Genomic DNA, 23,505 nt, shown 5'->3' on the forward strand with positions numbered 1-23,505 from the left:
CAAAATGAAAGAGGGCTACTTATATGCAGGCGAAGGTGTTTGAGTGTAATCATGTTGGCCATATTGGATTCAAAATTAAATTGATTTACACTGTCTTTATGCTGAAAACAAATGCCTCATTTACACAATTCATATTTACAGGTGATTTAACCTCCATCAAATGTTATTATGGCAGCCATATTGGATTTGATGCCATATTGGATTTCTGGCAAATATAAAGATAATCCAATTTGTTTTCCTTAGAGCCGATTTACAATAGCCACATCAAGAAACATGTAACATATGGTCAGGCAGGACCATACAGTACTGAATGAGAACATTTGACTTGTGTCATATCTACACATTTTAACCACTTTTGCAGTCAAATACAACAATATTTTTTACAAACATCCATTTCATGGATGGGAGACGTTCAGAGATAATAAACATAGTTGTTTTGTTAGACCTCGGGTAGGAGTATCTCAACGTTTTGGAGGGTTTCCACTTGGTGGCAGTAACGCACTTGCAGTGGTATCAATTTCCCAACTACCCTGATCAGTGTTGCCATGTTCGCGGTTTTCCTGGCAAATTGGCCTCCTTTGAAAACGATGTCGCAGGTTAACATTTATTTGTCGCAGGTTTTTAGACTATTTCTAAGTTGCAGCGCGGCCGCCATGGCATTTCTCTTAAAATATATATTTCACTGTGACCTGCTGACTGTCAGGCAGTGAGGCAGGCTGTTACTGAGTGAGTAAGTGGTGGGGAGGGCGGGATGGGTGTGTGTTGAGAGAGAAGTACAGCTATTGGCTGAGTCACGTGAGCGAGAGCGAGTAGCACGCGCGCACGTTGTGACAACTTTTTACCAGTTGTAGATAGGCTATTTCGATTATCATTATGGAGAAACCTATTTCCAACCCATTTTCCATAAAACATATTAATACGCTAGAACTGATGCACATCAAGAAATAATGAAGACAACGTACTGGAAAACGACTTTGGGCGCACTAGAGCGCATTACATAAATTCGCTCGGAGGTGGTTTAGACTGCTGCTTCCGAGTGGAAATTTGAAATGGAAGTTATGGAACTCCCTCGCCTGGTTATTTTTATGGGGAAAAGTCCTCAATGAAACTGACATTATGCTAAATGTGAAGAATGATACATTTGCCTCTGCTGGCCATCAAGTAGCCTACTAATGTATATGCCATTGTAGGCTACCATTTGATACAATAAATATGTTGAAATGACGATATCACTGGAGTCATTGTAAATCAATTTGTGCCACTTGTGTAGCCTACCTGGAGCTGGCAAACCAATTTAATAAATAGCCTATAACTTCAGTTTACTACTGTTGTAGCCTTGTGTTATTATGCAATTATTAATGGACATGTGTAGTTAATTAAATTGGAAATTATTAAAGCGCTATTGCAATTGCCGATCAGTTGTTAGAACGCATTAGATTAGCCTACAGGTAAAACAAATTCTAAAAAATAAATACTGGCTGTTGTTGACAAGCATATTCAGTTCATCTACATATTATTAATATTTAATTCAGTGATTTGAAATTATGACCCCATCCCATCCTTAGCCTATTCCAGCAGGGAAACACATAAGCACTTCTTACTTCTTAATCGCCTCGCTATTCATGTTGAGTAAATTAGTCTGTTAATTAGAACTAAGCAAGCTGCTAAATCGTTCAGTTTACATCTTGCCTAGGCTACTGTAGACTATCTGAAATGAGATGTAGGCCTATCAGGGGCTATAGGCTACATGTCTTTATCGAAGCAAACCATGGCAAAATTGATAAATAAATCATAAACCCAGATTTTAGTCTGTAGCCTATGCCTATTGAAATGATAAATCAATCTTGCAAATGGGCCATTTGTAGTCTTAACATTTGGCACATAACAGCACAATTGCCAGAAAATAGCCTTACAATCGTTTTTTTATGTTCATCCAAGTGTTTCTTGTAGTCTTAACATTTGGCACATAATAACAGCACAATTGACAGAAAATAGCCTAACATTCGTTTTTTTATGTTCATCCAAGTTTTTCTTGCTCAGAGATTTCGAGATCCTCTGTCCAACTTTCAAAACTCTCCTGTCGGATTTATCTGTAGTTATGCACATGCACAAAGGGGATTTATTTACAATTATTAACCTGGTTCGAGCCCTGAATGCTGATTGGCTGAAAGCCGTGATATATCAGACCACATACCACGTGTATGACAAAACATTACTTTTTACTGTTGTAATTATGTTGGTAACCAGTTTATAATAGCAATAAGGCAGCCCCGAGGTTTGGGGTAATGGCCAATATACCACAGCTAATGGCTGTATGCAGGCAGTCCATGTTGCATCATGCTTAAGAACAGCCCTTAACCGTTGTATATTGGTCATATACCATGCCACCTTGTGCAAATGATCTGGTGAGTTTAATAAGGGCGAATTATATTTTCGCTTGCCACATATTCAAATGACTTTTACGTCATGTCATAGCTTGCAATAAATATTATTTTGAGGAAACCCTAATTTTGCTTCTAACGTCGTTACAAGGTACTATGATATTCCTTCTTAATTGGCTAGATAACGTTATGGATTTTTTTTTTTTTTTTTTATAAATATAACAGCAACTCTCTTGCTGTGAAAAATTGGGCTAGTTTTCAAGCGGGTTTTCAGTGGCCGTTGGTCTAAAAATTTGCCTGACCTGGCAACCCTGACCCTGATAGGCGAGGAGTCGCTGAAGCGCACAATGCAAATTGACAAGGGTTGTCTCCCAAATCTTCAATTTTCCAATTTGTTTCCAAATGAAAGGTAACAGTCGTTAGAGAATCGTGCTATTTTGTTTGTACTTCAAGACTGTTTAGGATATATTTGGTTCGACCGGAAACATTGGCAAATAATTCAACTTCCCCCGACACAAGTGGATTACAGTGTGGGCCGCTGAAGGAGTTGTCCTGCCAGGGGCTTGGTCGATACCCTCGTCAATGGAACTCAAGACCGAGGCTTCAGTAGGGCCTTGAATAATTTCGTTTTTAATGGATGTAGAGCAAAAACAAATTGGTGTAGGAAGAGACCTCAATAACACACGGATAGTGGTTGACAATAGTCACCATATAACGTCAGTAATTGTTTGGATTAGCTAGGTATCTAAATTAGCTCGCTACCCAACTAAGACTAGCTAACTACGTCTTTCTTTGATAATTCAACCATTCGTATCGGGCCCATCGTCAGGCTGGAGAAAATGTTCGCTTTACTGCCAGCTGCAGGGTAACAGCTAGTTATGGATTTTGTGCTAGTCAATACTTCGGAAGGTATTTAAATAATTGTTTTTACTATTACGTTGCCTACTCCGTGATAATTAGCTACATTGAGGTTGTAATAAACTGGCTAGTTAATTAACTAGTTACCTATCTAACTAATACTAGCATAATAAAGCACTTGAATACATTTAGCTAGGTAACATTGACTGAGCTAGGTAGCAACTACCAAGTGAACATAATTCTTATGTATGGCTAAAGTTGGCTACAAAAACAGTTAATCAAACTGTCTAACTAAGACGCTTGGAATAATTGTGTGGATACATTAAATGAGCTAGCTATATCTGCTTGAAATTGGCAACAAATTATCTTACTCTGGTGATTTGGCCGTGGCAGGTAGCTATCGTTCGTTAGCTAGTTATCATCGGCTAATGAGCGATTTGGCTAGTTAACTAATTTGTCAGCTCGTGCCGAAATTGTAATAAGAACGAGATGGGTGTGTATTTACATTTTAGTTTTAGTACCTCAGTAAATGTAACATTGGTATAAAATACGTGTTTTTGGTGAATAACAACTAACTTAAAGTTAAGTTGGACAGCTAACTAACGTTAGTCATTTTTATTTACATACGCATATTTGGTTGTTGGCTTGCCTTTGAGACTGAGAATTAGCAATGTCTTGACAGTTTTACTTGGCATTACTCCTGCTGAACACAGTAACTAATACCACAAATTCTGGAAATAAAGATTTAATCTTAGTGCATTGACATGACAGTCAAAGTTAGCCGAGAGAAAGGCACAGATGCCATCCTGTCCGCAAAAGACACTAAATAGACTAAAGTTACTTTTAACGCCATTTTAAACAGGGGCCCCGGTGTGGGCCTGTCTGGTGGTGTTTAACTTTGGGCTAAGGAAAGTGCCTTCGACCGGGACGGATTTTTAAAAAGTGCCTTCGGTTAGACAGACTGGTGCTGTTTGTTTTGACATGGAAGGTCCGAGTCGAAGCAGTGGGTTCAGACAGAGCCGACGCTCCCGTTCTCAACGAGACCGAGAGCGGCGCAGGAGAAGAGTAGACCTTGCTGAGCAGCGGGCCACATCTGCCTCCTCGGGCTCGGAAAAGGAGCTTTGCGGGCCAGGATCTGTACTCGGTCCTGGAGGTAGAGAATGTCGACCAGGGTTCCCCGGCCCCAGACACAGGCCTCCTCGGCGGAGGAAGCGAGAGTCTGTGTACTGCGAGGAGGACATCATCGATGGCTTCTCAATTGCCAGCTTCATCAGCTTTGAGGCCCTGGAGGTAAGAGTCTGTCTTTCCTAATGTGAGCACAATACTCAGATATGATGGACTTAAACCGTATGTAAATAACATTTGTCAATGGTCTCCACAGAAGTGAATTGTCTTCTCTCAATCTCTTTAATTTAATCCCCCTAGAGTCGACTTCCGCGGCCCAGCGTACATCTAATTAGCATAATAAAAACATTCCCATCAAAATCAGTTAGATCTGTTTTTTTTTGCATTGGATGCTTCTCTCTTAATCAACCACATCTGCCGATATCGCACTTCCCTATCTGCGGTGAAGGTGGCAGAGCTAGAGCGTGTTTGTCAGACCATGAGCCATCCCGAAAATCGTTCACGAAAACCTCTGTAGCGTCCAAACGGTTTGGCCTACAAACAATTATGACCCCTCTATGGAAAGATGAGACTCACGACCCCGATGGTGTTCAAGCGAGTTGTGACTCATCTGAAGTCGTTAAAGCCAATCTGCCAACTTCTGTCTGTAGCTTCCGAACAGTTTGGGCTACTGGTGAACACATACCTACATGTAGTTTTGCTCTAGGATGCTCACAAGACTCATCTGAAGGTCCTCTTACCAGTTTTTTTTAAAAGTGTGTATATATGGAGATTGTTTACTGCCAGAAATAAGGGGTCAAATACATGTAAAAAATAAATAAAAATACTTTCCTGATCTTTCTTATCTCTCAGATATAGGACAGACACTTAAGAACAAACTTCCTTTTAGATTTTTTTGTTACTATCTGTTGGTCAATGTAGTGAATCTGTTTAGCAATGCGTTTGTATGGGCTAATAGCAGTAAGGCCAAATATATATTTTTTTGTTACATCAAGGGGTCTTACAATTCAAAATCAAATAGCTAAATGATCCTTGGTATGACTTTCTTTAAAACAATTCCATATACAGTGCATTTGGAAAGACTACAGATCCCTTGACCTTTCCACATTTTGTTACATTACAGCCTTATTCTAAAATGATGAATTTTTATTTAATCCAATCTACACACAAAACCCCATAATGACAAAGCGAAAACAAGTTTTGACATTTTTGTAAATGGGTAAAAAATAACACATACCTTATTTACATAAGTATTCAGACCCTTTGCTATGATACTCGAAATTGAGCTCAGGTGCATCCTGTTTCAATTGATCATCCTTGATGTTTCTACAACTTGATTGGAGTCCACCTGTAGTAAATTCAATTGATTGGACATGATTTGGAAAGGCACACACCTGTCTATATAAGGTCCCACAGTTGACAGTGCATGTCAGAGCAAAAACCAAGCCATGAGGTCGATGGAATTGTCCGTAGATTGTGTCGAGGCACAGATCTGGGGAAGGGTACCAAAAAATGTCTGCAGCATTGAAGGTCCCCAAGAACACAGTGGCCTCCATCATTCTTAAATGGAAGAAGTTTGGAACCACCAAGACTCTTCCTAGGAGCTGGCCGCCCGGCCAAACTGAGCAATCGGGGAGAAGGGCCTTGGTCAGGGAGGTGACCAATAACCCGATGGTCACTCTGACAGAGCTCCAGAGTTCCTCTGTGGAGATGGGAGAACCTTCCAGAAGGACAACCATCTCTGCAGCACCCACCAATCAGGCCTTTATGGTAGTGGCCAGACGGAAGCCACTCCCAGTAAAAGGCACATGACAGCCTGCTCAGGACCTAAGACTGGGATGAAGGTTCACCTTCCAACAGGACAATGACCCTAAGCACACAGCCAAGACAACGCAGGAGTGGCTTCGGGACAAGTCTCTGAATGTCCTTGAGTGGCCCAGCCAGAGCCCGGACTTTAACAGAGCTTGAGAGGATCTGCAGAAAAGAACGGGAGAAGATCTCCAAATACAGGTGTGCCAAGCTTGTAGCGTCATACCCAAGAAGATTCGAGGCTGTAATTGCTGCCAAAGGTCCTTCAACAAAGAACTGAGTGAAGGGTCTGAATACTTATTTAAATGTGATATTTCAGTTTTTATTTTTTTATACATTTGCTAAAATATGCTTTGTCATTATGGGTATTGTGTGTAGATTGATGAGAGAGATCCATTTTAGAATAAGGCTGCAACGTAACAAAATGTGGAAAAAGTTAAGGGGCCTGAATACTTTCCGAATGCGCTGTAGTTTAGACAGGGCTTAGACTGTAGAGGCTTATAAGGACAAGTCCCACCTTGGAACTATTTTGGTTATCATCTCCTCACACCGCCAGGTGTGAATCAGTTGTGGCTTGAGTTTCCTACAATTCACAGGTCATTTACACTTTGAACACTTAAGAGAAATCAAATCAACAACCACAATTAAAGGAATCAGACACAATGATCTTTTATGATGTGTTTCTTAACAACCTTAATTATTTGTGTACCAAGCACCCAGTGTCGATACAAATAGCCTATGTTTATTAATCTGCTTGTCGTTAGACCAACAATTCCTGTCAGTTAAGTTGAAACACCACACAATCCAGTATTTCAGGATTAGAATTTGATATAGCATGCGCTGAGTTAAATGGCACCAATCCAGTATCCATGCACTGACTCATATTTAGACAAATCCTTCAAAGCTGAGTTTCTAAAACATGCAATGTCATTGTAACAGGAATTTATTGACCAATCTGAAATTGTCAGATTAAGTCATCACTGACTGCTATTAACCCCCCCCCAAAAAAAAAATGTCTCCATCCACTTTTCTTAGTCAAGGCTTCCTCATTTGTTTTTTGGCCAATTCAATTTCAGCGAAACCAGTGTGGGAAATTCGGGGAAATAATAGGGAGTCAATCATCACATTGTCATAGTTTCAGTGAACCTAATTGTTTTGTACTGCTTGTTTAACACTGGGATGCATCTTCTCTCCAGATGGACTGCTCCATGAAGCCTACCCAGCGTGCCGCCATGCTCATGGGAAGGGGGAGGAAGAGGAAGAGGGGCCCGGAGGAGAATGGCAAAGGGCCCCTCTCAGAGCCCGAGGAAGGGGCCCCACCTAGCTTCTCCCGCAGCTGTTGTAATAGGAATAGAAAGAAGAGAAGAAAGACTGAGGTAAAGGTGTGCCGCAAGAGATGCACAGGTGTTGTATGTAGTTGTCATCTCACATTTGGGTTTAAAAGTCGCTCATTCAAACGCTGCATTTGCATGTCTGGTCTGGATGCTATTGTGACCTGTTTGTCTTGTTTGTGGGAACTAGCTGGCCTGTCTAGCTCAAATATTCAGACTGTGAAGTCATAAATGTGTAATGGCCTAGTGAGAGCACTAGCAGGCTACACACACCTGTTGTTGAAGAGTAACACTTACTAGTGACACATTTTAGCACCCTGTCCGCTGAGCTTGTGATGAATCGATGGGGATTTATTAACTTGAGGTCAGACAGACATGAGGATAATTTCAAGTTGCTAAATACCATGTCGCTGGGTAAGCTATATCTAGAGTACTGCTCTTTGACACCAGATTTTCAGGTGGTTTGCATCCCAACCTAGTGACCGTTAGCCTACACAGCAAGTATAATTAGGAAATTCAAGGGTGTTGTCGATTTTATTTTAGTACTGAAATAGATGAAATACCCAAAGAAACATTGGCTTTAACAATATGAAAGAAAGAATAGCAACTCAGTAAACCCATCTACGAAGTTGAAGCCAAGTGCCCTGCTCAAAACTACAAGGCTGAGAGTTGCGGAAGAAATACAAAGTGATACTGGATATGCTTTGACATCTGAACTTTGAAAGGATACAGATAATGGCTAACCTGCATGTAATTTCCCACCTGCTCTGCCTAAGGTTTGGGCCAACATTTGCATTTACAGTGCCTTGCAAAAGTATTCAGACCCCTTGGTTTTCTTCACGTTATTGTGTTACAATGGGATTAAAATTGATTTAATTGTAATTTTGTCAAATCTATACACAATACTCTGTCAAAGTGGAAGATGTTTTTTTTTTTTTTTACGATAAATGAATAACTAAAGTAGTCATGGCGTACGTATTCAGCCCCTTTTGTTTAGGGAAGCCTAAATTAGTTCAGGATTTTTATTTTTTTATTTAACTAGGCAGGTCAGTTAAGAAAAAAATCTTATTTACAATGACGGCCTACCCCGGCCAAACCCGGACGACGCTGGGCCAATTGTGCGCCGCCCTATTAATTAAATTTAGGCAGATTGCATAAATGACATGGAAATAATAGGGGTTGTCATGATTTCTGAGTGACTAACCCTTCCTCTGGCCCCCATACGTACAACGTCTGTAAGGTCCCTCAATCAAGTATTGAATTTCAAGCACAAATCAAAGTTTATTGGTCGTGTACACAGATTTGCAGATGTTATCGCAGGTGCAGCGAAATGCTTGCGTTTCTAGCTCCAACAGTGCAATAATACTGAGCAATAATTTAAATTAAAAAAATACACACAAACCATAAAAATAAAAGTTATATATTGGATGAGCCATGACTAGACTACAGTGTATATACATATAAAGTGGGTGAAACGGTATGTAAACATTATTAAAGTGACCAGTGTTCAATGACTATGTACATAGGGCAGCAGTCTCTAAGGTGCAGGGTAGAGTACTGGGTGGTAGCTGGCTAGAACAGTGACTAAGGTTCAGGGCAGGGTACTGGGTGGAGGCCGGCTAGTGGTGACTGTTTAACAGTCTGATAGCCTGGAGATTGAAGCTGTTTCTCAGTCTCTCGGTCCCAGCTTTGATGCACCTCTACTGTCTCCGCCTTCTAGATGGTAGCATGCCGTGGCTAAAATCCTTGATGATCTTCTTGGCCTTCCTGTGACACCGGGTGCTGTAGATGTTCTGGAGGGTAGGCAGTGTGCCCCCGGTGTTGCGTTGGGCCCTCATCAATCTACACACAATACCCCATAATGACGAAGCAAAAACAGGTTTTTAGAAATTTTAGCAAATTTATATAAAAAAACAACTGAAATATCACATTCAGACCCTTTACTCAGTACTTTGTTACATCCTCGAGTCTCCTTGGGTATGACGCTACAAGCTCGGCACCTGTATTTGGGGAGTTTCTCCCATTCTTCTCTGCAGATCCTCTCAAGCTCTGTCAGGTTGGATGGGGAGCGTCACTGCACAGTCATTTTCAGGTCTCTCCAGAGATGTTAGATCGGGTTCAAGTCCGGGCTCTGGCTGGGCCACTCAAGGACATTCAGAGACTTGTCCCGAAGCCACTCCTGCGTTGTCTTGACTGTGTGCTTAGGGTAGTTGTCCTGTTGGAAGGTGAACCTTTGCCCCAGTGGCTATTTGAAGAATCTCAAATATAAAATATATTTTGATTAGTTTAACACTGTATTTTGGTTACTACATGATTCCGTATGTATTATTTCATAGTTTTGATGTCTTCACTATTATTCTACAATGTAGGAAATAGTACAAATAAAGAAAAACCATTGAATCAGTAGGTGTTCTAAAACTTTTGACCTTTCATCTCGTGTCTGAGCCGTTGAATTGTACTCCACTTTGTCCCTGTACTGTGGTTTTGCCTCTTTGATTGCCTTACAGAGGTCATACCTGGTCTGTTTGCACACGTCCATGTTCCCAATCACCTTGCCATGGGTAAATGCAGTGGTTCGCGCTTTCAGTTTTGCGCGAATGCTTGCATCTATCCACGGTTTTTGGTTTGGATAAGTTCTAATCATCCCAGTGGAAACAACATCCTCTATGCGCTTCTTGATGAACCCAGTCAAAGTGAGTGTATACGTTGATACTATTCACAGAGACGAACAGGAACATTTCCCAGTCCACGTGATCAAAACAATCTTGACGCATACATTCTGACTGGTCAGACCAACGTTGAACAGTCCTTACCACGGGAGCTTCCTGTTTAAGTTTCTGCCTATAGGTGTGGAGGAGCAGAATGATCTGATTTGCCGAAGGGAGGGCCTTGTAGCCATCCCGGAAGGGAGAGTAGCAATGATCCATGGTCCGTGTTGCGCATGTAGCACAGGAGATGTGTTGATTAGAGTTTCGGTAGTGTTTTCCTCCGATTTCCTTTATTAAAGTCCCCAGCTACAATAAATGTGGCAGATACTTTTGCAAGGCACTGTCTGTTGAAGGTGAATACCATCAGTCTTCCATATTAACTGTTATTCTTTTTTAGTGTGGGGGCATCCTGTTCTTGGAGACTGGCTACATCGTAAGTTTCTTTATACTTCTATTGATACAGTACATAAGATGACCATAGAATGCAGCTGCATCCTATAATTGTAGTTTATGAATGTTGTGGGACACTTAAATGTTGCTTTTATGTTTTCTTTTAGTGTGACACAGAGAGCGAGTCAGCAGATAAGGTGGGTAATGTTTGCTTCAAACCACATAAAATTATGATTGTTGGAGGAGCAGTATTTTTTCCTGCTTATTATTGTTTAGATTTATTTGTGTTTTCCTCTCATCTCATCCCCCTAGGCCTCCGACAGTGACATGGGGCCAATATTCACTGTCAGCACCAGGAAAGGTAAAATGCTGTTCTCTCCTTCCCATATCTGTATGCCTTTGCTTTATAAATATGCTCTCGTCATTTTGAGTTTTTATTTTATTTTTTAATCCCAGTATGCACTCATTTGAAAATATGCGGTGTCCTTTCTTGGAAAAAAAATTTCCACGTAAAAAAAAAATGCAGTTCTTTCTCGCCCTGTAGTTTTGGAACCGATTCCTGTGAGCATGGCCTCTATGGGCAAAGGCTGCCCTACACTACTGCTACCAGGCCGCTGTGGCCTCTCCCGGCTGGCGGTCACCCCGCGTGTCTCTGGCCTGGAGCGCAGCCAGGAGAGGAGCCTGGAGCCGCCTTACCCCGAGCCCCTGTCTACCTCCTCCTCCTGCCTGCCGTCCCTCTCCCCGGCCATGGTCGCACGGCCCGGAAATGGCCTTCACCACCGCGCCCACCACAACCCCAGCCCGCCGCGCTTCAAACACAAGTCCTTCCTCACCTTCCCCGGGCGACACCCATCCATTTACAGCATGGGCATCAACAACAGGTCAGTCACTGCCATATCTGCCTAATAGTCAGCACTGCTACTGCAGTAAAAATGACTACTTCTTCCACTATTATAAAATAGCTTTTACCACTTTTTGACTTGCCTGGTTAAATAAAGGGAAAAATAAAACAATCAAGACCGCTGAAGCAAGCACACATGTCCTTCAGGAAATGTACCTTTTCTAGTCAACTTTTCTCTCTCCTTAGGAACGGTACCTCAGTCAAGCCCCAATCCTCGTCTGCTGCTTCTTCCTCGTTGTCTATGCGACCCCCAACTCCCTCTTCCAGTATGTCGATGTCCCTAATTAGAGGTCCAGGGTCGTCAGTATCTCTGCACCCCCCTTCACGTGCTGGCTCTGGTGCCATGTTCACCCCCTCCCCTGGGCTTCCCCCTCCACCTCCTCTCCTCACTTCCCACTCAGGAGCAGGTACTGTACAGTTGGCACCAATGTGTAATGCTATTTACCTTTTTTCACAGCCTCTGTCAGATCATCAAGCATAATTGTAAATCTGTGCGTTTCTATTTACCAATCAGGTCTACTGCTAGCTTCATTTGGGTACTTGGACATCCTACTGTCACAGTGTTATAAAATGACTTATTTGTGCTCCATATCCACCTATTTAAAATAGATTCTCCATTCCTCTGTCTGTTCCACTACTGCAGACCAGGACCTGCTGCGCCATGGCCTGAACTCTCACTTCCTGGCCTCGCAGGATCGCGAGGGCCGCCGCAGTGTCCCTGGGGCTGAGCTCAACGGTGGCGGGCCAGGCCGCTCTACTCCCGGAGGTCCATCGGGGGCCAGCCCCAGCTCGGGCTCCTCAGGCCGCTCCTCTCAGGCCCAGCCCGGAATCCAGCCCCTGGCCTTCCAGTTCCACCAGCACAACCACCAGCACCAGCATACACATACGCACCAACATTTCACCCCCTTCCTGCACCCCACCGCCTCCGCACCACCGCCTCAGCACCTGGTAAGAGATTACGTTCTACCCTGTCACGTTGGGTTTCATAGAGCAGCTTCTGCCTTGAAATGCCAGTGTTGTCAATTTGTCATTAACCGCTTTTTGTGTTTGTCTTTTAGTTTGAGAAATATGGGAAGATGGAGGGGCTCTACAGAAACACTGTGAGTTTACATTTACATGCTCCAGAATTAGTTTGGTTATACGTTGCTGTGGTGGATGTTGAGATGAATGTGGTAGGACTTAGGCAGAATGGGGTCTGGGGAGTGTAGTTTTAACCAGCCTCTGTGTGTGTGTTGCTGATGTAGTTCTTCCCACAGTACCCTCCTCCCCCAGTGCCAGGCATCCAGCCCGTCCTTCCTCCCACTGGGCCCTTCAGCTCTCTGCAAGGAGCCTTCCAGCCTAAGGTGAGTGGAGCTTTAGCTACATAAGTCAATGGATGATGATATGTCATGCAGTGTCTAGATGACAAACTGTTTGCTGTGTTTTGATACAGCCTCTTGTCCCCCAGGGAACAAGTCCTGAGATGACAGCTCGACTGGGGGTTGTGCCTCACCACCTGCAGCCCAAAGACCCCATGGTAAGATGCTCAGTATAAAACGGATGACATTTTAGAATATACGATGACAAAGGTTACAACTGAAGCTTGTAGCCTAGGATTGAGCTGGTATTGATGGACAATACACATTATGCGCAAAGACTTGGACCTAGGAGTCAGTGCAGGAAAGCGTGAATCACAAACAGTAAACAGTTGGATAAAGAGTGGGAAATCTTAACACACATGGTTTACTATTCTTCTTATTATTTTTTTTTAGCTAACTGATCCATTTGGGACATCGCTGAAAGTCAGTAATGTAAGCAAAGCCAGATGCTTTATCAACATACTTCGTTTTTTAAAAAGTATTATGATACTGTACCGTTTTGTTTTCTTACTCACTCTTGGTCATGACTGCTATATTGAAAACTATTTGACAAAACGCCCTTGCACACCATGTCCGATTTCTTCCAACTTTTGGCACACCTACTGTGAAACTCCCTGCAACTTTCCGTCATTACTCATTTCAGAAGGATTTTGATCATCTGTTTTATTTGTCCAGGAAAAATAAACTGACCCATAATATATTGGTATTACTGATGCTTTCCTTACTAAATTGTACCTCAACTGTACCTTTTCACCCCCATTCTCATGTTGATGCTGTGCCAGACGAACATTTCATATGGCAGACATTAACACCATTGCATCTGACTCGGTGTGCAAAGGCCTTAAGTCTTAATGCAAGCTAAACAGGATCACAGAGTCAATCGTGTGTTTTTGTCTACACAGAAACCAGGGAAGTGGTGTGCTATGCATGTACGTGTGGCGTGGATGATTCTGAGACATCAGAAGAAAGTGAAGGTAGGACTTGTGAAATGTTTGTCACAATTTATTACACTTCAATCTGATCCTATCAATTGTGATTTTTATAAAATAAGTAGAAAGTATTTCAGATTAATTTGACCACCTGAAGCATCACAAACATTATAAGATGTGATCAAATCATGAAAAAAATGATAGATATTGGTCAAGTTGTCCATGTTTATTGAAAAAGCTATGGCCATTGCATTGACTGACCACCACTGTCCTCTCTCTCAGCTGATGCAGGCTGATCCGCACAAGCTGGACTTCCGTAGCGAGATGCTGGCTCGTCTTCCGGGGGCCGGGGGCCTGGTCACACTGGGGCCCCTTGGAGGTGGCCTCCCCTCTGCCCACGACCTGAACCGACCTGCCAGCCTCTTTACAGCCACTGGTGGGTGCTTGTTTTGTCTAGCAAGATATGTTTTAAGAAAAGGTGCTGCAATTGTATTCACCATAAGGATAAAAAAAGTATTTAACTAGGTAAGCCAGTTGACATTTTGACATTTTAGTCATTTAGCAGACGCTCTTATCCAGAGCGACTTACAGTTAGTGAGTGCATACATTTTTCATACTGGCTCCCCGTGGGAATTGAACCCACAACCCTGGCGTTGCAAGCGCCATGCTCTAGCAACTGAGCTACAGAGAACAAGTTCTCATTTACAACTGCGACCTGGCCAAGATAAAGCAAAGCAGTGCGATTAAAAACAACAACAACACAGAGTTACATATGGGATAAAAGAAAACATAGTCAATAACACAATAGAAAATCAATATACAGTGTGTGCAAATGTAGTAAGTTATGGAGGTAAGGCAATAAATAGGACATAATACTAAATTGTAATTATTTTGCACTAACACTGGAATGATAGATGTGCAGAAGATGATGTGCAAATAGAGATACTGGGGTGCAAATGAGCAAAATAAATAACAATATGGGGATGAGGTAGTTGGGTGGGCTAATGACAGATGGGCTGTGTACAGGTGCAGTGATCGGTAAGCTGCTCTGACAACTGATGCTTAAAGTTAGTGAGGGAGATAAGAGTCTCCAGCTTCAGAGGTTTTTGCGTTCGTTCCAGTCATTGGCAGCAGAGAACTGGAAGGAATGGCGGCCAAAGGAGGTGTTGGCTTTGGGGTGACCAGTAAGATATACCTGCTGGAGCGCATACTACGGGTGGGTGTTGTTATGGTGACCAATGAGCTAAAATAAGGCGGGGATTTGCCTAGCAGTGATTTATAGATGACCTGGAGCCAGTGGGTTTGGCGACGAATATGTAGTGAGGGCCAGCCAACGAGAGCGTACAGGTCACAATGGTGGGTAGTATATGGGGCTTTGGTGACAAAACGGATGGCACTGTGATAGACTACATCCAATTTGATGAGTAGAGTGCCTGAGGCTTTTTAAAAACCTCAGGCAAAGAGGAAAGATTCCTTGATATTGCAAATAGTTAGTAAATTATTTTTAAAATGGTCTCCTTTTTCCTCACTCCGACTGCACACATACAGTGAGGGGAAAAAAGTATTTGATCCCCTGCTGATTTTGTACGTTTGCCCACTGACAAAGACATGATCAGTCTATAATTTTAATGGTAGGTTTATTTGAACAGTGAGAGACCGAATAACAACAACAATATCCAGAAAAATGCATGTCAAAAATGTTATAAATTGATTTGTATTTTAATGAGGGAAATAAGTATTTGACCCCTCTGCAAAACATGACTTAGTACTTGGTGGCAAAACCCTTGTTGGCAATCACAGAGGTCAGATGTTTCTTGTAGTTGGCCACCAGGTTTGCACACATCTCAGGAGGGATTTTGTTCCACTCCTCTTTGCAGATCTTCTCCAAGTCATTAAGGTTTCGAGGCTGACGTTTGGCAACTCGAACCTTCAGCTCCCTCCACAGATTTTCTATGGGATTAAGGTCTGGAGACTGGCTAGGCCACTCTAGGACCTTAATGTGCTTTTTCTTGAGCCACTCCTTTGTTGCCTTGGCTGTGTGTTTTGGGTCATTGTCATGCTGGAATACCCATCCACGACCCATTTTCAATGCCCTGGCTGAGGGAAGGAGGTTCTCACCCAAGATTTGACGGTACATGGCCCTGTCCATCGTCCCTTTGATGCGGTGAAGTTGTCCTGTCCCCTTAGCAGAAAAATACCCCCAAAGCATAATGTTTCCACCTCCATGTTTGACGGTGGGGATGGTGTTCTTGGGGTCATAGGCAGCATTCCTCCTCCTCCAAACACGGCGAGTTGAGTTGATGGCAAAGAGCTCGATTTTGGTCTCATCTGACCACAACACTTTCACCCAGTTCTCCTCTGAATCATTCAGATGTTCATTGGCAAACTTCAGACGGGCCTGTATGTGCTTTCTTGAGCATGGGGACCTTGCGGGCGCTGCAGGATTTCAGTCCTTCACGGCGTAGTGTGTTACCAATTGTTTTCTTGGTGACTATGGTCCCAGCTGCCTTGAGATCATTGACAATATCCTCCCTTCTAGTTCTGGGCTGATTCCTCACCGTTTTCATGATCATTGCAACTCCACGAGGTGAGATCTTGCATGGAGCCCCAGGCCGAGGGAGATTGACAATTATTTTGTGTTTCTTCCATTTGCGAATAATCGCACCAACTGTTGTCACCTTCTCACCAAGCTGCTTGGCGATGGTCTTGTAGCCCATTCCAGCCTTGTGTAGGTCTACAATCTTGTCCCTGACATCCTTGGAGAGCTCTTTGGTCTTGGCCATGGTGGAGTGTTTGGAATCTGATTGATTGATTGCTTCTGTGGACAGGTGTCTTTTATACAGGTAACAAGCTGAGATTAGGAGCACTCCCTTTAAGAGTGTGCTCCTAATCTCAGCTCGTTACCTGTATAAAAGACACCTGGGAGCCAGAAATCTTTCTGATTGAGAGGGGGTCAAATACTTCTTTCCCTCCATTAAAATGCAAATCAATTTATAACATTTTTGACATGCGTTTTTCTGGATTTTTTTGTTGTTATTCTGTCTCTCACTGTTCAAATAAACCTACCATTAAAATTATAGACTGATAATTTCTTTGTCAGTGGGCAAACGTACAAAATCAGCAGGGGATCAAATACTTTCTTCCCTCACCGTAGGTAAGAGACTGCTTCAAAGGGCGCATCTGTACCACTTGCACCTTCAGTAAACAAGAAATTGATTTGCCTACTCACAGGTCACTAAAACACCTTATTAGCCTAGATATTCAATTAAAGCATACAAACTTTTCAGCATGTGACTAATAGGCCCCAGTGAGTCTGAACACTAGTAATGAATATTGCCAGAGGTCTAATGCTGTAAGGCTTGTGTCTGCGCATCAGTCCTGATGTTTACATGCGTTGTTGCAGATCCGTACGGCCGGTCACCTCCGTTCACCCCTCTCGGAGCCCTGGGCTCTGGTGCCTTCGGGGGACTGGGCAGCCCTACGCTGGGTGAGTCACCATTTCTCTTCCTCAAAAAAGAAGCATAGTTTGTCATTACTCCTTGCATAATAAGATGTACAGTCTCTACTAAAATGACTAACTTTATTCTGTCTTTCTGTCTCCAGCTAACAGCTCAGTGTTTGGTCACAAGGAGCCTCCTGCGGTCGGGGGCTTACCCAACCCTCATGACCCCTGGAACCGACTGCACGGTGGGCCTCCCCCCTTGGCTGGCCCTAGCTGGGCCAAGGGGGCTGAGAAGAGAGACGAGCGGGACACGGGAAAGGACATGGAGAGGAGAGACATTATTCACATCAAAGACGAGAAAGACAGGTGAGACACAACAGCCTCGACACTAGTTTATCAACTTAGTTCCTAAATATGCTGTTTGAACTGACTTATCTTTCTATAGTAGTTTTCTGTCTGATTCAGTTCATGTTACTCTTAACAAATTCAAAACTGTAATTGATTTGAGTGCTGAATTTGCATACCACTCTCCTACCATCTTCATGATCTTTTTCAGAGACAATATGCTATATGGTCGTCAACCTGTGCAGATGTCTCCGGTGGCCCCGGCCCTCAAGCTCCAGCAGCACTGCAGCAGCACCCCCGTCTCCCACATCAATGGGCACGGGGGCCCTCTGGGAGGCCCCGGCGGTCTCACTGAGGATCTGACACGCAGAGACGGAGACAAGAGACTGCTCCTCTCGGTCTCCTCCAGGCCGCCTCCTCTAGGCTCTTCATTCTCAGCAGCTGCAGCAGACAGAGACAGACCTCGCTCCTCCTCTTCCTCTGTGCTGACGACTCCCCCGCCCTCGGGACCCGGCGCCCCCTCCCCCTTGGATCTGTACCCCCGTCAGCAGCCCTCAGTGCTGCACGGCCTCCACAGCGAACCCACCCACTCCTCACAAAGAGAGGGAGGCCCACCTGCCTCATCCTGTTCCTCAGCCACGGTCACCTCACTGCCCCAGGGCAAGAAGCCTGACCGAACCACCACCCCGGTGCCCAAGCCTCCCCCCCTCTTTCCCCCAGTCAAGGTCAAGGAGGAGCGGAAGGAGGAACCGGAGATCGTGCCAATCTCCTTGCCGCCGCCTCTGCCCCCCAGCCACAACTACGACCGCCCCAACAGCCGCCCTCACCACCACCGCTCCGGCACCCCCTCTTCTTCTCTCTCTCTGACTCCCACGCCCGCGGTGCCCCTACCTCCTCCCACCCCGCACAACCATCACCTCTCCCTCCTGGAGCGCTCCCGAGCGCAGGCTGCCATTGAGGCCTACCTGGGGAGCACACAAGGTGCTGGGGGGATAGTAGTGGGTCCAGGGGGAGAGAGGTTCTCCACCCACCCCCACGGCCCACCCCAGGGGCACGGCCAGCACCCCCACAGCTTCCCATGGGACCCATGGAGGGAGCTGGCCGCCCAACAGCAGCAGCAGCAACGCCGAGAGACCATGGCCCTGCGTTCGGACCCCCACCTGGCGCTGCGCTCAGACCCCCACCTGGCCCGGCTGCTCCAGGCCCAGCACGCCCAGCGCTTCCTGGAGGCCGAGAGGGCGGCGGCCTTGGCGGCAGCGGTAGCTGCCAACAACCCTCACCACCACCCTCCTACCTCTACCTCCTCGGTCCGCCAGGAGTTTGGCCTAATGGCCCACCACTTTGACCGCCCTCCCCAGCTGGGGCCCCCAGGTGGCGGCCTCATGGATGAGCAGCAGCGCGCCCAGATCCTAAGAGAAGACTTTGAAAGGGCACGCTACTTCGGGATGCATGCTCACCCGCACCTCTCGGGCTCCCACCTCCCACCGGGTTCTCACGCAGCCCACCTGGAGCAGCTGCATGCCGGGATGCTCTCCCACTCACATCTCCATCAGCCTGGAGCCTCCAACCCCTCTCCCCACCACCCCGGCCTCTACTCCCGCCTGGGGCCTCTCCACGCTCACCACGTGCCAAATGGCATCCTGGCCAAGACCCCTGCTGGCCTGGTCGGGGCACTGTCCGTAGGCGCCCCCCCTCCACTCATTCCATCTGTGACCAGCAGGTCTTCGACCCCGACCCGTAGACTGGGTGGGCCCGGGGACTTGGCACTGTACAGCTCTCACAAAGAAGGCGAGTCCAGATAGTACAGGGACACACCGGAGGAGGAGAAGGGAAATGTCAGGATTACTGTGCTGCTCTTATTAGGTTTCCTGAAAGATGGAACACCTTTTAGGAACTACAACACACAGCTTACTCAGGCTCTAGACCAATCACGGTCTCAGTCCCCCAAATGGTGTTGCTGGTTGGTTGGGGTTGAAGGGATACAGAGACTTGTCAGGACGACTCAGTACATTATCCACTGGTTCTATCAGTGCAATTTTGAAGGTACATGGTTTATGTGCATCCTAGTGTATTATTATTTTAAGGTTTGTTGGTTGTCCATAGGAGAGATACATACATACAATAATGATAGCTGTATGCAGAGGCTTTTCCAATTTAATATGATCAAGTTTGAAGCAAGCTTTTTCAGGTTGGATAAGAAACTCCAAGAGAGATGTGCACATTTTGTACATGTGAATGGTTCATCCTTATCTCATTCTAAGTAATGATATATAAAAACCCTTTGCATAAAACACACATGTCGAGCTGTTTTCTGGATGAGAGCTAAAGAATTATGGTAGCACATAGCGCTGGGACGATACCAAGGGGCAAAATATTTTTCCATGGCAAAAGAAAACGCACAGCAGACAAAACACTTTGGTCCTTTAAAAACCTGCTCTGTGTAAAATAGTGTGCTATAGCTTGGAAAATAAATAAATGTGACTGGATAACAACAATGTTTGTTTCCAACATTAGGGCTGTTTGTCTAAAGAAGTTAAATCCGCTTCGTGTTTTGTTTCCTTGCCACGATACTAATGGGTATCGCGACACTAGTATCTTCCCGGCCCTAGTAGCACAGTATATTTCTATGGTTTTCCTTTTTTGTGTCCTCTGTAATTGTGAAAAGACTAGATTACCGATGAAACGTCTGAAGATTCTAAATCTGTACGTTGGTTCTCCGTTCCTCCCAAAAATGACCCACTCCCCTCAACTTCGCCACTCCTCTGTGATCTAAGAACCTCGGCTCCACCTCTTGTATTTAAAAGAATTAATGATGCTATGAACTGTGCGGCCACGGTGGACAATATCTAAAACTATTAAACTGTTTCCCATTCATCTTTCTGACTCTACATTATGAGCAGGACCAGTAGTCTAGTGAAATTGCCTTTGTAATTATTATTGTTAACATTTATCTTCTATAATGATAATAAATATTTTCACTGTTTTATGTTTCTCATTGTTTTCAGGTATCACGAATGCACTCCCCTGTTATTAACACATTTATGTTGTTCCAGATCAGGCAGTAAAAGTTTTGTTTGACTGAGAAATTAAATGCTTGTGAACGTGAGTAAGACGCAACCATAACAACCTCTGGCCTCTTCATGGATCAGATCTTGGAATATATGATGAATACACTGAGAGGGAGCTTTGTGTTTGTGTCACATCACATTTTGGACTATGAACGCCTGCCGGCAAGCCATTTTCACAGGGATGTTCCATGAACAGATAAATTATATACTTGGAAGAATGGGACATCTACTGGATGACTGATAAAAGAATCAGTGGACTTGTGCGTACTACACATGACTGGACTGAGTGGATACTGAGAGGAGGAAAATACATTTGGGTCGATTATTCTAAGACCATTTTATACCTTTCAAACCCCTTCTAGAGACCACAAAGATTAATTATTAAATGAATGTTGGGTACTTGATTGTGTGGGTTCTATTTGTTTGGTTGTTTTGGTGTCTAATAGACAGTTCAGCCACTTCAAAGGGATGACTGACCACATTATATACTCTGACATGGTCATATTGTCATTCTTCATGCTTTCCAGATAAAGTTTATTTGGAGAGGGCATACAGCGTGGATCTCCAACTCTGACCTTGGAGAGCAGGATTTTGTTCCATCCTAGCATTAACACCTTCAGTAGTGAATGGTAGGCAAACACCTAGTTCAATTGCAGCATCCTGATCCCTCTGTACAATGACCTTTTACAATAGCTAAACTGTTCTGTGACCACTAAAGAAGTAATGGTAATTCATGTGCCCTGTCAGAGGTACTGATATGACAATAGTGTAGTGCTTACTGTCACCTTCAAAGCCCTGGTTTTCTCTTGTTTCACAATGAACGCTTGTATCTACCAGGATCTAGTAATGCATGCTATTTGGATTTAGTGCGCTATTGAAAGGTTCTTTTTTTTTGCATATTGAGTCCATTTGGGTTTAGTAGAAACCACACATTACAAATATGTGCAGAAGTAGGGAAATTGTAAACTTTTCTATGGAAAGAGAATAAACATTTGCAATAACCAGGTAAATGAATGAAATCCTAGTGCAGTATATTTAATTGATTTAAAAGAACAATATAAAATCTAAGCAGATAATGGCATCATAAAACATTTCCCCCAAATGATCATGGGATGTGCTATAATTTCAACTAAAGCAGTGAATGCACTGTCCTATTTATCCCAGAAAGTGCAGTGGCGCGCCGTGCAACTTCTCGCGAGATAATACTTTCTTCTGTACTTTGTCAGCAGTGTTTCTCCACCATTTCGCTGCGTCTAAAGTCTCCTCCCCGCAACCACTAGATTCGGCGAGCCGAACCCGCTCTCTTTCAGTCGGTATTATAACTTCTTCCCACGGACCCACTCCTACCTCGTTGGGTACCGAGAGACAGTTTGGAATACTATCATCACGGATTGAGTACGATTTTATCCGGATGACGACTCCTTCAACAAGATTTTTGTAAAAGAAAACTGGTCGGAAATTTCAGGTAGGTGGGAACTTAAGATGGCGGCCATGAGAAGGGGGGCATGGAGGAAGTAGTAGGGGGGCACCAGGGGGGCTTGTTCGCGGCGGGACACAGCATTCAGTTAATTTTGACAAATGTATTTATACAATTGAGGATTACCAAAGTTATTCTTGTCTGCATGCACCACTAAAACACAGATTAAAACACAGGTGTCAATTATTTGGCTCGTTTACCTTCCCTGTAACGTTAGACTTCACCTGCAGCCAGAACATGTACTTATCATCATGGCCAAACAGTGGCTGTGGCATGGAATTTGCCTAATGCCAGTCAATTTAGCTGCGGCACGAAAGGATTTAGCTAAAACTATCTGTACTAACTAGGCTGCCGCTAACGTTAGCTCTCCACAGAATGAGACAATACAAAATCAACAAGGGCAACTGATATTCAGGCGAAGGTGTTTGAGTGTAATCACGTTGGCCATATTGGATACAGAATCAAATGGATTTACACTAAGTCTACTTGGGATACCACTTTAACGTCTTTAATTCATAACTAAGTGTGCATGTGTGGGATCACTCGAACCCCCCTTTATCCCCCTCGTAGTCATTGCTACATTTTAGCAACAAACATTGCAGCAGCAATTTATTGTCATTATTTTAATGAGGTAAATAATTTATATTGACTGACTATATATCTAAATGTATGATTTCAATGTTTAGTAGTTGTGGTTATTATTTGACCCGGCGCAATGACGTCACATGTAATTGTTGGGAAGCGGGGTTTAATTCGACTTTTTAAACCCCTTTTCGCTTCAAGCGAATCAGAAATGCATTTATAAAGACCATTACATAACTTCGGGTGGGATGGGGCGCGTGCGCGCCTAGTTGAACGCATTGAGAGTATTTGGGCCAAAAACAGTCAAATAGATAAAGGCAAGCTGTATAGGTAGCTAGTCAACTAGCAAGCATGCTTGCCAGGTACTATTGTTGCTAGTTGGCTAACCAGCTAAATCAACAGTTATTGAAATGATACTCTCTGAAGAGCGCACACATGTTCCCGCTGCACATGCCATGTCCAGATTAGTTTAAACTACAATGAATTGCATTTGCCACAGTGTAACCAATGTTGAATTGAATGGCTGGAGTCTCGTGTGTCAAAATTTGCGCGTGTAGCTATATGTTTGATAATGCCACATGTCGGGTTACAATTGTACAAACCTAACAACCTAAAGTATTTATTTATGTATTTATTTTTGGACAAATTCTAGAGATTTTATTACATATTTGATTTCAAGTAAAAAAATATGTTGCATTTGCTAACAAGTAACGTTAGTCGCTAAATCGAAACATATGCTCAAGTCTGTAGTAGGAAAATTATAACGTTAGGTTGTGAACTTCGCCTCAAAAAACACCTCAC

The 23,505-nt window shown here is 43.9% G+C and overlaps 2 protein-coding genes across 6 annotated transcripts in view; both read left to right on the top strand.

Moving 5' to 3' along the window:
* Positions 1-2,697: 2,697 nt before the first annotated feature.
* On the top strand, positions 2,698-19,868 carry LOC121547267 (autism susceptibility gene 2 protein-like). 5 transcript variants are annotated; one of them, XM_045209807.1, is made up of 17 exons: positions 2,698-4,529; positions 7,370-7,549; positions 10,610-10,645; positions 10,770-10,799; positions 10,915-10,963; positions 11,147-11,483; positions 11,690-11,910; positions 12,147-12,451; positions 12,562-12,603; positions 12,748-12,846; positions 12,936-13,019; positions 13,255-13,293; positions 13,764-13,835; positions 14,073-14,226; positions 17,194-17,277; positions 17,394-17,598; positions 17,789-19,868. In XM_045209807.1, the coding sequence occupies exons 1-17, from the start codon at positions 4,221-4,223 to the stop codon at positions 19,377-19,379; spliced, it is 3,837 nt and encodes a 1,278-aa protein (XP_045065742.1). In that variant the 5' UTR covers positions 2,698-4,220; the 3' UTR covers positions 19,380-19,868. The 5 variants fall into 5 exon arrangements, with proteins under 5 accessions (XP_045065742.1, XP_041714375.2, XP_045065743.1 ...); XM_041858441.2 differs by having other exon boundaries at positions 12,951-13,019; XM_045209808.1 differs by having other exon boundaries at positions 12,760-12,846.
* Positions 19,869-21,909: 2,041 nt separating this feature from the next.
* Positions 21,910-23,505, top strand: part of LOC121547266 (helicase SRCAP) — a 39,401-nt gene continuing 37,805 nt past the window's right edge. Inside the window, exon 1 of the mRNA XM_045209811.1 lies at positions 21,910-22,110. The gene's annotated coding sequence lies outside the window, so the exon portion shown is untranslated. The remainder of the gene's footprint in view (positions 22,111-23,505) is intronic.

Source organism: Coregonus clupeaformis, chromosome 31, assembly GCF_020615455.1.
Source record: "Coregonus clupeaformis isolate EN_2021a chromosome 31, ASM2061545v1, whole genome shotgun sequence".
NCBI classification, from domain to species: domain Eukaryota; kingdom Metazoa; phylum Chordata; class Actinopteri; order Salmoniformes; family Salmonidae; genus Coregonus; species Coregonus clupeaformis.